This window comes from Ambystoma mexicanum, chromosome 4q (assembly GCF_040938575.1).
Source record: "Ambystoma mexicanum isolate Mex_15411 chromosome 4q, UKY_AmexF1_1, whole genome shotgun sequence".
Taxonomy (NCBI): domain Eukaryota; kingdom Metazoa; phylum Chordata; class Amphibia; order Caudata; family Ambystomatidae; genus Ambystoma; species Ambystoma mexicanum.
Window position 1 is genome coordinate 779,943,534 of NC_090928.1, and position 12,940 is coordinate 779,956,473.

Sequence of the window (12,940 nt, forward strand, 5' to 3'; positions counted from 1 at the left end):
TGTCATATTGGATGGAATCCATGACAACAATTCCGCCGCCTTTGTCTGCCTGTTTGATAATTATCGAGGTGTCTGACTTGAGTTCTTGGAGGCTGGCCCAATCTTGTCTGCCAAAATTGAAACAAGAACTCCTGATATGATTGTTAGATATGTCATAGCAGGAGTTAAAATCTTTCAGAACCGCCTTTTCAAATACCGCGGTCTCATCAGAGACCATTTGTAAAGTCGGGGTAAAAGTCGATTTACATTTCAGAGTAGTGTGGGTGCTATCAACATCATTGTCATGGGCCTGGTTCCCATAAAAATCACGTAATCGTATTTTCCGAAATAAACCGCGTAGTTCGATCTCTACCTCCATTTTGGAGGGGTTTCTCATAGGAACAAAAGAGAACCCCTTCTCCAAAATTCGAGTCTCATGTTCACTAAGTTGTCTCTTAGAAATATTGTATACTGCCGATGGTGGGACTACCTGCGGTATGACCTTCTCCTGGTTTCGAAATAATTTTGTAACGTTATTGTTAACAGCATGCCATCAGCGATAGCTGCCACCTTGTGTTCCCTACCCCCAAAGCGGACACCCTCCATTTCCTTTGAATCTCTTATTTTACTCAAAAGTGGTTCTAGATGGATGGCGTATAGGAGCGGGGATAGGGGCCAGCCCTGTTGTGTTCTTGTTACTGCCACTGGATCAGACAGGTCTCCATTGATTAACAGGCGTATGGAAGGGTTTTGGTAGTTGACGACTATTTTGGACATAAAGGCGTCTCCAAATCCCATTTTGTACATAGTGTGATATAGAAATTGCCACTCAACCCTGTTGAAGGCTTTTTTCCGCATCCAGTGCGACCATTAGTGTCAGTGTGTGTGTGTGTGTGTGTGTGTGTGTGTGTTTTATTGACTTTTTCTATGATGTGGGCGATTCTTCATGTGTTATCGTGTCTCTGTCTGCCTTGTGAAAAACCTGACTGGTCAGGATTTATAAGGTTGGGAAGGAGGTTTTCTTGGCGGTTTGCAAGGATTTTAGTGAAGATATTTGCATCTGTGTTGATGAGCGATATCGGCCTCTATGAGTCACATAGTGTCAGGTCTTTCCCTGGTTTGGGCAACAGTACAAATTTTGCCTCTTCCACGGAGGGTGAAATCCCTCCCCCTACCACAAACCTGTTGAATAGAGAAGCTAAGCAAGGGGCTACTAGGCATTCCTTTAATAGTTTATAAACGTCCGATGTGAAGCCATCTGGACCTGGGGCTTTATTGGTTGTGAGTGACGCGTTGGGTTTGCGGACTTCCTCTATGGTGATTTCTTGCTCTAGGTCTGCCCTCTCTTGGTCCGATATTTTTGGTAAGCTACAATTTTCCAGGTAATCTAACTGGTTCCGTTTCTCTGGGTCATCTGATTTGTATAGATATGCGTAGTATTTCGTGAATTCCCTCCTGATGGACGTTTCTTCTGAACTTACTTCCCCCTAGAGTGTCCTGATCTTTAGGATGGTCCTATCTTTCTCCTCTTTCCTCAGCCTCCTTTTTAGGAGCCGGTCTGTTTTGTTCGCTTTAATGTAGTATTTCTGTCTGAGATGCATCAGGGATCTTTCTGCTCTACTTGTTTGTATGATTTCAAGTTGGCCTCCGATTGCCCTGTACTCCCTTCTTATGTCCCCTGTAGGCCCGATGCCATCTTAAGCATAATTACCTTCAGTTTGGCTTCTAGGTCCTCCTCTAGGAGTCTGCGCTCTGTGTCCCTCCACGCCTTTATTGCTATTATTTTTCCTCCTATGGTGGCCTTGAAAGCATACCATATCATGAGTGGGCTTACTTCCTGAATTTCGTTAGTTTGGAAGAAGTGTTCTATCCCCTCCCTTAGTTCCCCTTTCAGGGTCTTGTCTTTAAAGATACGTGCTGGGTATTTCCATCTCCAAAGCCCAGAGGTGTTCAGAGATTTTTTTTAATTTTCAGTGTCATAGGGGGATGGTCAGATAGGGTTGTAGCTCCCACTTATATGTCCGCCACTTGCCCTAGAAGGGATCTTGACACCCAGATGTAGTCTATTCTCGATGCTGACCTGTGTACATGGGAGTAGAAGGTATAGCCTCTGGCATTGCCACTCTTTTCCCTCCAGGTGTCTACCATTGACAGATTGTCAATTTTTTTCCCGCAGTTCTTTCGAGGGTTTGTTGTGCGAGTAATATATTCTAGCGCTCCTGTCCCTTTATGGGTCCAATGCTAAGTTAAAGTCGCCTGTGAGAATTATTTTCCCCTTCGCAAACCCCTCGAGTTTTTGTACTGTCGATTGAATAAATCGGTTCTGTGCTGTGTTGGGGGCGTACATGGTGGCCAGTGGGATTGTTTCCCCATCCCCTGGAGGAGTATGGCGAAAAACCTCCCTTTAGTGTCTCTGCTTACATCTATCATCCTGAGGTCTAGATTGCTTTTCACTGCTATTAGAGGTCCCCCTTTCTTCACCAGGTTATTTGTTAGCTTTGGATGTATCCTTGTAGTGTCATGTTATGTTTATCTTTCACTTGAATATGGGTTTCCTGCAAGGTGACTAGGTCTGGGTTTTATCTTGACAGAAAGTGTTCTCGTTTTTTCCATTTTATTGGTGAGTTTAGGCCTTTAATGTTCAGTGATATGATTTTTAATGCTTTATCCTTAGCCATTGCTCGCAGGTTTTCTGAGTGGGGACCCCGATCAGAGATCAAGACAGAAGGAAGGCCAAAAAACCAGTACACATGCCTTAAGAACAGATATGCCAACACAGGGGCCGTGGGCAGTCCAGTACAGGGGACAAACAATATGGTGTTATAGCCCTGTATAGTAGGCAATTCGACAATAAAGTCCATCGATAATGTGTGCCACGGTTTGTGCAGAACGGGGAGAGGCTGCAAGAGATCCACTGGCCTACCGGTAGTGTACTTGCATTGAGTACAAGTAGAGCAAGAGGAGACGTAATCCACCACATCCCGATTCATACCAGGCCACCAAAAACACCTCTGTAAGAGGAGATCTAGGGTCTTCCGTCTTCCAGGGTGTGCAGCTATGCATGAGTCATGGGTCCATTCTAGTGCATTGGTGTGGGCATCCCCCCTGGGAATGTACAGCCTGACCTGTATGTAGCGTAACCCATGGGCAATGTCCAGGTGAAAATCCCAGAGTTCTGCTGGATTTCCGTTGACCAAATCGTGGAGTAAGGCCCTGAGCATAGCAGCACCCGAACAACTGCATACTGTATTTTCAGGAAGGACCGAAATGCTTGCCCTGGGAGTGGGTGCAGTGTCTAAATCCTGACGAGAAAGGGCATCCGCCTGGACATGTAAATGGGCTGGGCGATACGCGATACTGAAATTGAACTGAGAAAAAAAGGAATGCCAGCGAGCCAATCTGGTGGACACACATTTCATAGACTTAAATGCCTGGAGATTCCGGTGGTCTGAGAACACAGTAATGGGGTGACAAGCCCCCCAAAGCGATGGTGACGCCATTATGAGAATGCGGCCTAAACTGATTGGAGCTCTCGTTCAGTCACTGTGCAATTCCTCTCGTATGGAGATAGTTTACGGGAGAAATAAGCAACGGGGTGGGTCTCCCAAGTGTCCTGGCAGGTTTGTGAAAGGATGGCCCCAACTGCGATGCCAGAGGTATCTGCTTCAACAAAAAACAGAGCACTGGGATCTGGATGCTGGAGAACTGGGGTCGTGGTGAAAGCTTCTTTAAGAGTGTCAAAGGCCGACTGAGCAGCCGGTGTCCATTGAAACGGCATCTTGGAGCCAGTCAGAGCCGTGAGCGGGGAAACAATGGAGGAGAAAGACTGTATAAAACGGCGATAAAAGTTTGAAAACCCAGAAAGGACTGCAGAGCCTTGGCTGTTGTCGGAGCAGGCCACTTCAAGATAGCTTTCACCTTGGAATGGTTCATACGTATTCCATGGTCCGTTAGGTCGTAACCCAGGAATTCGACCTCACGGACACTGAAAACACACTTTTCCGCTTTCACGTACAGTTTGTTGTCCCAGTGTCTCTGGAGTACTGTCCTAACATGGGAGACATGTTCCTGGGGAAGGTGGAGTATATCAAGATGTCATCCAGGTATACAATGACAAATTGGTCGAGAATGTCCCGGAACACGTCGTTCATGAAGTTTTGAAACATTGCCGGGGCATTACATAAGCCGAACGGCATTACCAGGCATTCGAATAGGCCATACCGTGTTTTGAAGGCCGCCTTCCACTCGTCCTGCTCCTTGACACGTACTAGGTTGTATGCTCCGCGTAGGCCAGTTTGGTGAAAACCACCTAAGAGGCCAATTGGACAAGGAGAACTGAGATCAAAGGTAAGAGTATTGTTTTTTTATGGTGATGTTATTAAGAGCCCTCTAATCAATGCAGGGCCTCAAATCCCCCTCCTCCTTCGGAACAAAAAAGGGTGGCAATGCTGCCAGAGAACAAGATGGGTGGATAAAGCCCAACTGCAGGACCTTACATATATACTCCTTAAGAATGGACTCCTCCTGCTGGGTTAACGAGTACACCCGACCATTGGGGATCTTGGCCTCAGAAACAAGATCAAGAGGACAATCATACGGCCTGTGGCGTGGCCATTCCCTTTGTCATTCCCTTTGTCAAAAACATCCAGGAAATCGTGGTATTCAGGAGGTATGACAGCTGAAGAGGCAGAAGACACCATGTCAGCCGAAGGGCCAGACTGTACAGTGTTCCCCTCAGGATCTCATGGGATTGGAAGTAATGATCGTTGCAGTACTCGGAGGGGAACTGCACATGCTGTGCATTCCAGTCGATGGAGGCGTAAAGGAGCCGTAACCAGGAGCAGCAGAGTATGATCTTGTACTGTGGTGCTGCGATAATATCATGCTCAATGTTTTCCGTATGTCCTTCCTCAGTTGCCATCTGCAGGGACGCAGTCTGATGAGTGACCATACCAGATATGAGGGCAGTACCATCAACTGCCTTGACGGCCTCGGGCACAGGTTTAGACGCAACAGGTATCTTGTTCTCCTTGGCATACTGGGCGTCCATGTAACAGTTCGTAGATCCGGAATCAAGGATCCCTCCGGAGGGAATGGTTACCCCAGCAGGCAACAGAAGCGTCACTGGTAGGACAATCGGGGAGGAGAGAGTGGGAGCAAAGGAGTTCAGGAGATGTGAACCCGACAAAGGGACTCCCTCTATTGTCGGGCTTGAGAGTTTACCGCCCTGCGTCGGGATTTCTTAGGACATTCCTTTAGAAAGTGTTCAGGAGAACCGCAATAGAAGCATAAATTGTTCTTTCTCCGGTTCTCTCGCTCAGCTGGAGTTTGGGTGCCACGGAGAGCTCCAATCTGAATAGGCTCCACATCCCCACAAGCTGGAACTGATGCTTCTGGCCGAAATGGTAGGTTTGGCATCGGTTTCTTCTCGCCCTTCCGTTCCTAGCGTAGGCATCGATCTGAAGAACCATGTCCAGCAGATCTGCAAAACCTGTTGGCACCACAGGAACTGTGGCCAGGGTGTCCTGGAGTTCCTCTGATAGCCCTATGTAAAATACTGCAGCCTTCTTTTCTTCTGGCCAGTCAGTTTCTGCTGCAAGTTGATTAAACCTGGCCAAGTAAGAAAGCTGGGGTAGCATACCCTAGCAGAGATTAAGGAACTCAAGGTCTGAGGCCTGCATCTTATACAGGGTATCAAACACTCGCCTCATAGCGGTGATTAGTGGGTCACAATCATACAGCATGTAACTGTTTGACTCGAGGAGTGGTTTGGCCCAGGCAGCGGCTGTGCTGCTGAGATACAATAAGACAAACCCTGCTTTGGTGGTGGAGTGCGGAAATGAGGAGGGGCGGCAAAGAAAATGAAGCTTACATTGATTGATAAACGTTCTGTAGGATTTTGGGTCCGGGTCCTGTCTTGGTAAGGGATAACTTGAGCCGGAAGCAGAGGCTCCTACGGGTGTGCTCACCTGTGCGGGGGAGCGCACCAGATCCTGAAGCCTTTCAATCAGATGACGCATGGCATTGTATGCATCCATCATATCAGCCCTGAGTTCACTAACCAATTGTGTTAAAGTTGCCAATGGGTCATAGTTCTCCATATTGTGGTGGCTTCTGATTCTGTCAGATTCTCAACCAAGCAACAACAGGAATATGAATATACTCACCAGGAGACCCTTATGGATGGCTAGCCAGGAGTTCAGACTGTCCTACCAGGTTCCTCCCTGACAGTCTGGGTCCCCTCAACACGAGGGACCTTCCCAGCAATGTACCCGACTGCCTTGTAACCACCAGGTCAGATGGTTCTATTACTTGAAAGGGCGTGAGAGCCTAATTCCACTCATTCCCACACCAAGCTAATGAAGCAAGCAGAGGCTCTAATTAGAAAAGTAACCAGAATGGGACAGAAACAGTACAAGATGTAGCGGAGGACCACTAACCTGAGGAAAGTGTAGATCCCAATGAAATGAAGTTGTATTCTCATGCGAAGTGCCATGGGTGGGATTGCCGGAGCAGAGTCAACAAAGTCCACAATCCAATGGAAGGACAGGCCAAAAACAAAGGAAGGGAATGTTAGTAGAGGAGCTAACCAGGGTGGCAAGAGGGACGCACTAGGGTCGGGTTGAAGCAGAGTAGAAACAGGGTAGTGTCCAAAGTTCATGTGCCAAGGTGTCATGATGCCTACCCCCGGGCATCGGGACCAAGGCCCTCAGCTCCGGGAGCAGGCACCCAGACATTTGTTTAAACCTCAGCAGCCCCAGCTAGGGGCTGTCTGGGTTCAGTCCTGGCACCTTAGGCGCCAGGCTCATCATAGAAATCAGTCCTGGCGCCATAGGCGCCAGCCTCATAGACTTTACTTACCTGATGCAGACCATGCTGCAAAAGAGTCCAAGCCTACATGAGGCCTGGATGGGACTATTTTGTTACAGGGACTATTTTTTACTCGGGCGTGGCTCTAGGGAACTTCTTACCTGGAACTCCTTTGGAGGCTATTTAAACCACAACCGAACAGCAGCACATGCTTCGCGTTATTCTGCATCCAGCAGCGTGACGCTCACCGTGCCTGCAGCCAGAATCCAGTCTTCTGCCACGGCCGCCTGCTTGCAGCCAGCATCCAGTCTTCTGCCACGCCCGCCTCGAATCCGGAGCTTCTAGAATAAAGAAGAATAAAAGGACAAGGTTAGAAAACAAACTTATTTCAAATTCCTCACCTAATTCCGGAACCATTTCATCTCCGGACCTGGAAAGTACATCAGTCCTGCACGCGTCGCTTCGCCAGCTCTAGCACGGCGCCATACTCACCAGTTCTCACGGCATCTTTCGATCCGGCACGGTCTCCATCATTTCTTCGCCGTAATCCGGCACCTAGGGGACACAAGAAAAAAACAAGGTGAGCCAAGGGAATCAACAAATACAACCTCTTACCACCATAGAATTACCACCGGCGGTATTATTACTTAACTCTCCACATTTTCATATGCCGCATCTGTAAAGAGGAAGAAAAACAACACGTTAACGCATGCAGTTACCGGACAGCGTTGGGTAACACAGACTCTTACCTGAACGCCAGCAGCAGCTACAAGACCTTCTTTTCACGAACTCAGTTGCAACTTAAGGAAGGAAGGGGACAAGAGTGAACATCGGGCACATTGAACTCTTTGAACTTGATACTTACCAATCCCGCCAGGGACTTCAGAGTCAATACTTACCGGAACTCTCCCAACGCCTTCAAACCAGTGAAGTAACTGGTATCTACGTGCCCCTGCAAGACACGCAGGATGGAGAGCTCATCTTTTACGAACATAAGGTGAGGTTACTAAGGGGATATCGGAGGCGATTAGTGAGGGAGAGCGAGAACAGTTGGGAGGCCATCACTAAAACCCACAGGTGGTTAAATCCCTGTCTCCACTTGCAGGAAAATACTTCTTCGGGTCCAGCAGACAAGACTAGGCGGGCCAGTCCAGACAGTCATCTCTGCACTACGCATCACGTTGAAGGAGACCGCAGCTCTCCGGGTCCCATCGACACCCCTGTGGGGTCCAGGTGAGCGTAACACAAGGAGCCCGCGAAGAGAAGGAGAGAAGAGGTCCAGGGGGGTCAAGGAAGGGGGGGGTCAGACAGCAAGTAGGTATTGGGGTAAAGGCAGCAAGAAGAATACTTGTAGCAAGGAAAGAGCAGAGTGGAAGGGGTCACGTAACGGTGGTAGGGAGAAACCACCCTCTATATGAATTCCAGAACGGTCCGGTCAATGCACAATCAGGCCAAAACAATGATGGAAGGAGGAAGAGTGGGACAATCCAGGTAACAGGCCGAGGTCAGAAAGCTGTGCGGTAAATGTCAAAATCAAAACAGAACCAGTGGGAGTCCGGATACCAGGCAAGGTCAGCAACACACAGTGGTGAAAATCCCAGACGGAAGGCAGAAGCGTGGTCTGATGAACGAGGCAGAGTCAATACACTGGAGATGCAAAAACGAAGATGCAAGGAGCAGGAACAAAGCTTACAGAGTCCAAAAAACAATCAGAAGCGCTGCCATGGAAGACGGCGTTTCATTTATTGGTCCAGCAGGAGGTGTGTTAGTGCCGCCAGCCCAATGAAACAGCGCGATGGCAGTGCGAGCTGAAAACATGCATCACATGACCGCGCATCTTGCAAGCTGGACCAGAAGGCAAGGCGCAGTGGTGAGAAGCGCAGCACGACCATGGCAACCGCAGGGTCACATGAACACGAGTCTTGCTGAGCCGCTTGGAAGACAAAGCACATTGGTGAGAAATGTAACGTGACCATGGCAACCGTGAAGAGGCTGTCCAGGCCTGAAACAGAGGGCGTGCAGCATAGCGAAAACAGGAGAACATGCGTGCACGGGGAGAAATCTGTGTAGATAGGGGTAAATAAGGGTGTACAGACTTTGGGCCCATGACACTTAGTCCCACACTCTCACACCTATCTTGCAATAGGGCCAACGCTGCTGCTGCCCCTCCCGGTCAACCCTGGTACGTGCTGCTTTCGTGTCTCTGCCCTTTACTTTGGGTGTAATTTATGCCCTTGGGCCCTGCCCAGTTCTAGGCTGCGGGCCTTGTTCTTAAATTGGTGTTGTTCCCGGTTGTGGGAGCGTTCTACCCTTCGTATTCCCTGACCACCGTCCTTCGCCCTATCGCTGGGCTGCCTGCTGTTATGGGCCCAGGAGTTCCTGCTTTAAGAGTGAGGGCTGTGTGATCCCCTCAGTCCCTGAGGCCTATTGGGGCCTCCAGCGGCCAGACCCAGGCCAGAAACGGTCCTGGGTCTCTCCACTCTCCTTTCCCCCTCGCAGCAGCATTCTCCAGTGATTGGGGGTCGGCCGGTGTCACTCCTATGTTTTTCACGCCCCCTTTTTGGGGCTCTGTGTCTTAGACGTGCTGGCTGTGGGCGCCCCTCAGTCCCCGCTATTTAGTGGGGCCTCCGCTGATGAAACCCAGGCCCGACCCGGTCCTGGGTCCCCCACTGCTTTCCTTGCCTCTTCCTAGCATCGTTATCTAATGTTTGGGGGCTCGGGTGTGCTTTTTGCACCCCCTTTTCAGGGCTCTGCGCTGCACGGAGGTCCCCCGAGTCACAGATGAATCCCCCCCCCCGACTCACTGCATTTGTTTTCTTCTTAGGTGCCTCCTTCTTGCAGTTCCATGTGTTAAAATCATGGCAAAAATTGCTGTGGTTACAAAATATTGCGGCAAAAATGCTGTGGTTTTGCAGCCGCAATCCGTGTAAAGGATGCGGGGGACACCCCCGCTACCCCCAGACCCATTATACTATTTAAGAGGAGCGGGGGACACCCCTGCAACCCCCGCTCCCCTTAAGTTGTATAACAGGGTTCACCTTTACCGGGTCAAACCACAGCAATTTTGCCACAATTTTTTGTATAGGCGACATTTTTCCACGATTTTATCACTGCATACCCTTCCTGCCACCGCTCCTTAGGGCCAGCTCCTCTGCATTTCTGTGATTGCCCGTGCTTGTGGGGTTGCCCGGTTGGCCGCACTCCGTCCTCCGCTGCTCTTCTCCTGGACCTGCTCCGCCGTCTTCCGGTGCATGATTTGGGACCGGTGTGCGTCTCACTCCTTCACCATCGGCCCTTTTTCTACAGCCGTATCGTGTCCTCCGCTTCCTAGCCGCGCCGAATCCCACGGCCAGGGCTCCTTCACCTCTTTCTGAGGCGGATCGTGTCCTCGCCCTTCCTGGCTGCACTGAATCTCGCGGCCACTGCACCGTCTCCTCTTTCTGTCTGGCCTTGCCTTGCCTCACGAGTTTCACACTTCCCAAGCCTTCTCGGTCCGCTCCAGGGGGTCCGCACTGCTTCCTTCCAGTTCTGCCTGCACTCTGTGAGTGGTGGAACCGCCTTATGCTTGCCACGGGCTCGGGAGCCACCGTCGACACATCTAGCTAGTGTCAGCGGACATCTTGGAATCCGAAAGACACTAAATTTGATGGAACAAGGAAAGGGACCCACTAATTTCGCTTGACGCTGAGAAGGTATTTCATCAGGTCAACTGGAATTTCCTGAGGACGCTTAAAACAATGATATAATTTAGCCATTGAGATTTCAGAGATGGTACAAGGGTCAGTTAAAAGCAGTAGCACATTTGTGGAGAAAGAGCAAATTGATCTCTCTCTCTCTCCCCGAATTAGAAGTAGAATTAAATATAAGCAAAGTCTGTATGTCTAATACGTCAAATTAAGGGAGATACTCACTGCGCCAAAGTGGATGAATTAATTGCAGAGGCAGATGACATCTTTTGAGAAAATGCTGGGCACCCACTATGGGTCAAAGCGATGAATAGACCAAATCTACAGGGGGTGTGGAGGGATAGGGTCTTTCTGGCATGTTTGTTGGGTTGGAAATAGAATATATATCATTTTTGAAGGAGGTTCCTGGATGGATTAAGGACCTGGAAGGGATTCAGAGGGATATGGATCCCATTTTACACTTGTTTAGCTTACATAAGTGGAGGAGGCATGGAGAAGTCCACCGCATATGCCTTATTTCTTACTACTAGCTGAGAGGGCATGTGTGACAACATTCTGAAACAGACAAAATCCCCTGCAGCGAAATAAGGGTCCTTAGAGCATGGGACATCTAGGGGATGGTATAGCTGACAGGCCTGCTTCATAAATCTTTGGTTAATGTTTACCATTCTGCAGAAATATCGAAAAATAAAGACGCATAGCTTCTGTGAAGGACCTAAAAGGGTATAATAATAATTGAGGGAATACTATAGGGTATAATATGAGTGGTGTATGTTAGAAATGCATGAACTGGATAATATACACATGGTTAGAAACTATTCGAAATAGGGTTTTGAATTCATTCTGATTTAACAGACTCAGACTCTGGCAGAGGAGGGTTAATAGCAGCGCTCTCTGAGCAACGGGGCAGAAAACATGCCGTTTACTACTGTATAAAGTATGTTTTATTTCTGATGTAATACGTTACCAAATAAACATATTTTAGGGCACAAAATAAAAAACAAACATCTGCCCCATAAGCTGGCCTAAAAACACCTTTAAACCTTTTAAACGATTTCAAAGGGAAATAACTCTTTTTTTTAGCTTCTCCATTGTGTCATTTAGCACAGCCATTTTCCTGCAAGGCATAATTGACATCCTGAAGAGCAAATCAAGACACATGAATACCCACTATTTTACCATGTTTACAAATAAACACAAAGTAAACAGTGATTTCCAAATGTATGAACGTGTGCGTGAAAATCAGTAAAAACGGAACGTTGAAAGGCCAAAATTTACGAATTAAACAATTAACTGTTTTTAAATGTATACGCAGACGAAACAAAATACTACGAGTATGTGAGCAGTGTTCAAGTGCGCCTGACCATTGCTCATTTTAAATGAAACACAAAGGAAACGCAGTTGACTTCAAATACGCAGAGGTATTGACCAAGTTACCAATGTCTTGTTCTGTTGCAGCATCTTCTCTACCAACATATGTTCGTCCTTCCTGCAGAGAGACATATGCAATGTTAATATTTGGCAATTTTGGAAAAAAAACGTAAATATGTTTACTATTTGCTGTTTTTTCAAGCTGAATCGCATGAACCAGAATGAAAAATCCAAATTGGCTGAAAACTGTACTTTAAACAATGTAATGCCTTCACTAGTGATATAGAATTACTAATGTGGCACTGGACCTCATTTACCACAACATTACAGAGGGTTTATTTGTTGATTGTGTTTCACTAGGATTGGTCTTTTATGGTCGGAACTGTTTATGATGCTTTTGTTATACTGTATATTTTACTCTTTTTGTTGAATGTGGAACATTATTACTTTTACTAATGTTATTTATGTTTTGTGAAAATTAATAAAGTGTTTTTGAAAAAAAAAACAAAAAAAACAAAGTCATTGACTGCCTCAAGATCACCCTGCAATGTTATGTGTAATAACAGCATTCGTGGTTGAGTGCTTTAACCACACCCTGCAGGAAAATTGTAATTCTTGAAATAAAAAAAAGTTATAAAATGCTGTTTGGACAACCCGTATGAGAGTTTTATCAGAGCTATGTGGCCCCCGACATTAAAAATGCATGAACACAAACGTGTGGGTCGCAGCACAAACATTATTAAATCTGGTCTAAACAGTAGTAATAGCAGTAGTAAATCAATTCATAGAATGCTCTAGAGTCACAGAAAACCAGGCGGTAGCCAGTGGATCAATGGGAGGAAATCATTGCAAACAGGATAGGTTTCAAGTCCATGCTGAACTTCAAATGATTATCCATGATCATATGGAGGCAGGAATTCAGTTCCACTGTTGTGCTGCCTCCACTCAGAAGGCCGTTATGGAGTTGAATGGGGAGTATCAGCTGGAACACACTGATGGAGCATAGGTGTCTGTTGGGAGTTTACAAGGTAAACATGTACAAAGTTGGAAACTACCGTTGCCAAGTCCCTGTGGACCAGGAAAGTAGATTTAAA

The 12,940-nt window shown here is 47.5% G+C and overlaps 1 protein-coding gene across 6 annotated transcripts in view; it reads right to left on the bottom strand.

Moving 5' to 3' along the window:
* The window catches only part of KIF16B (kinesin family member 16B), a 3,050,718-nt gene that overhangs the window by 1,570,546 nt on the left and 1,467,232 nt on the right, over positions 1 to 12,940 (bottom strand). For all 6 annotated transcript variants that reach the window (XM_069608346.1, XM_069608345.1, XM_069608343.1 and 3 more), the window contains one exon: positions 11,913 to 11,964. In XM_069608346.1, coding sequence (XP_069464447.1) covers positions 11,913 to 11,964 — 52 coding nt within the window. The remainder of the gene's footprint in view (positions 1 to 11,912; positions 11,965 to 12,940) is intronic.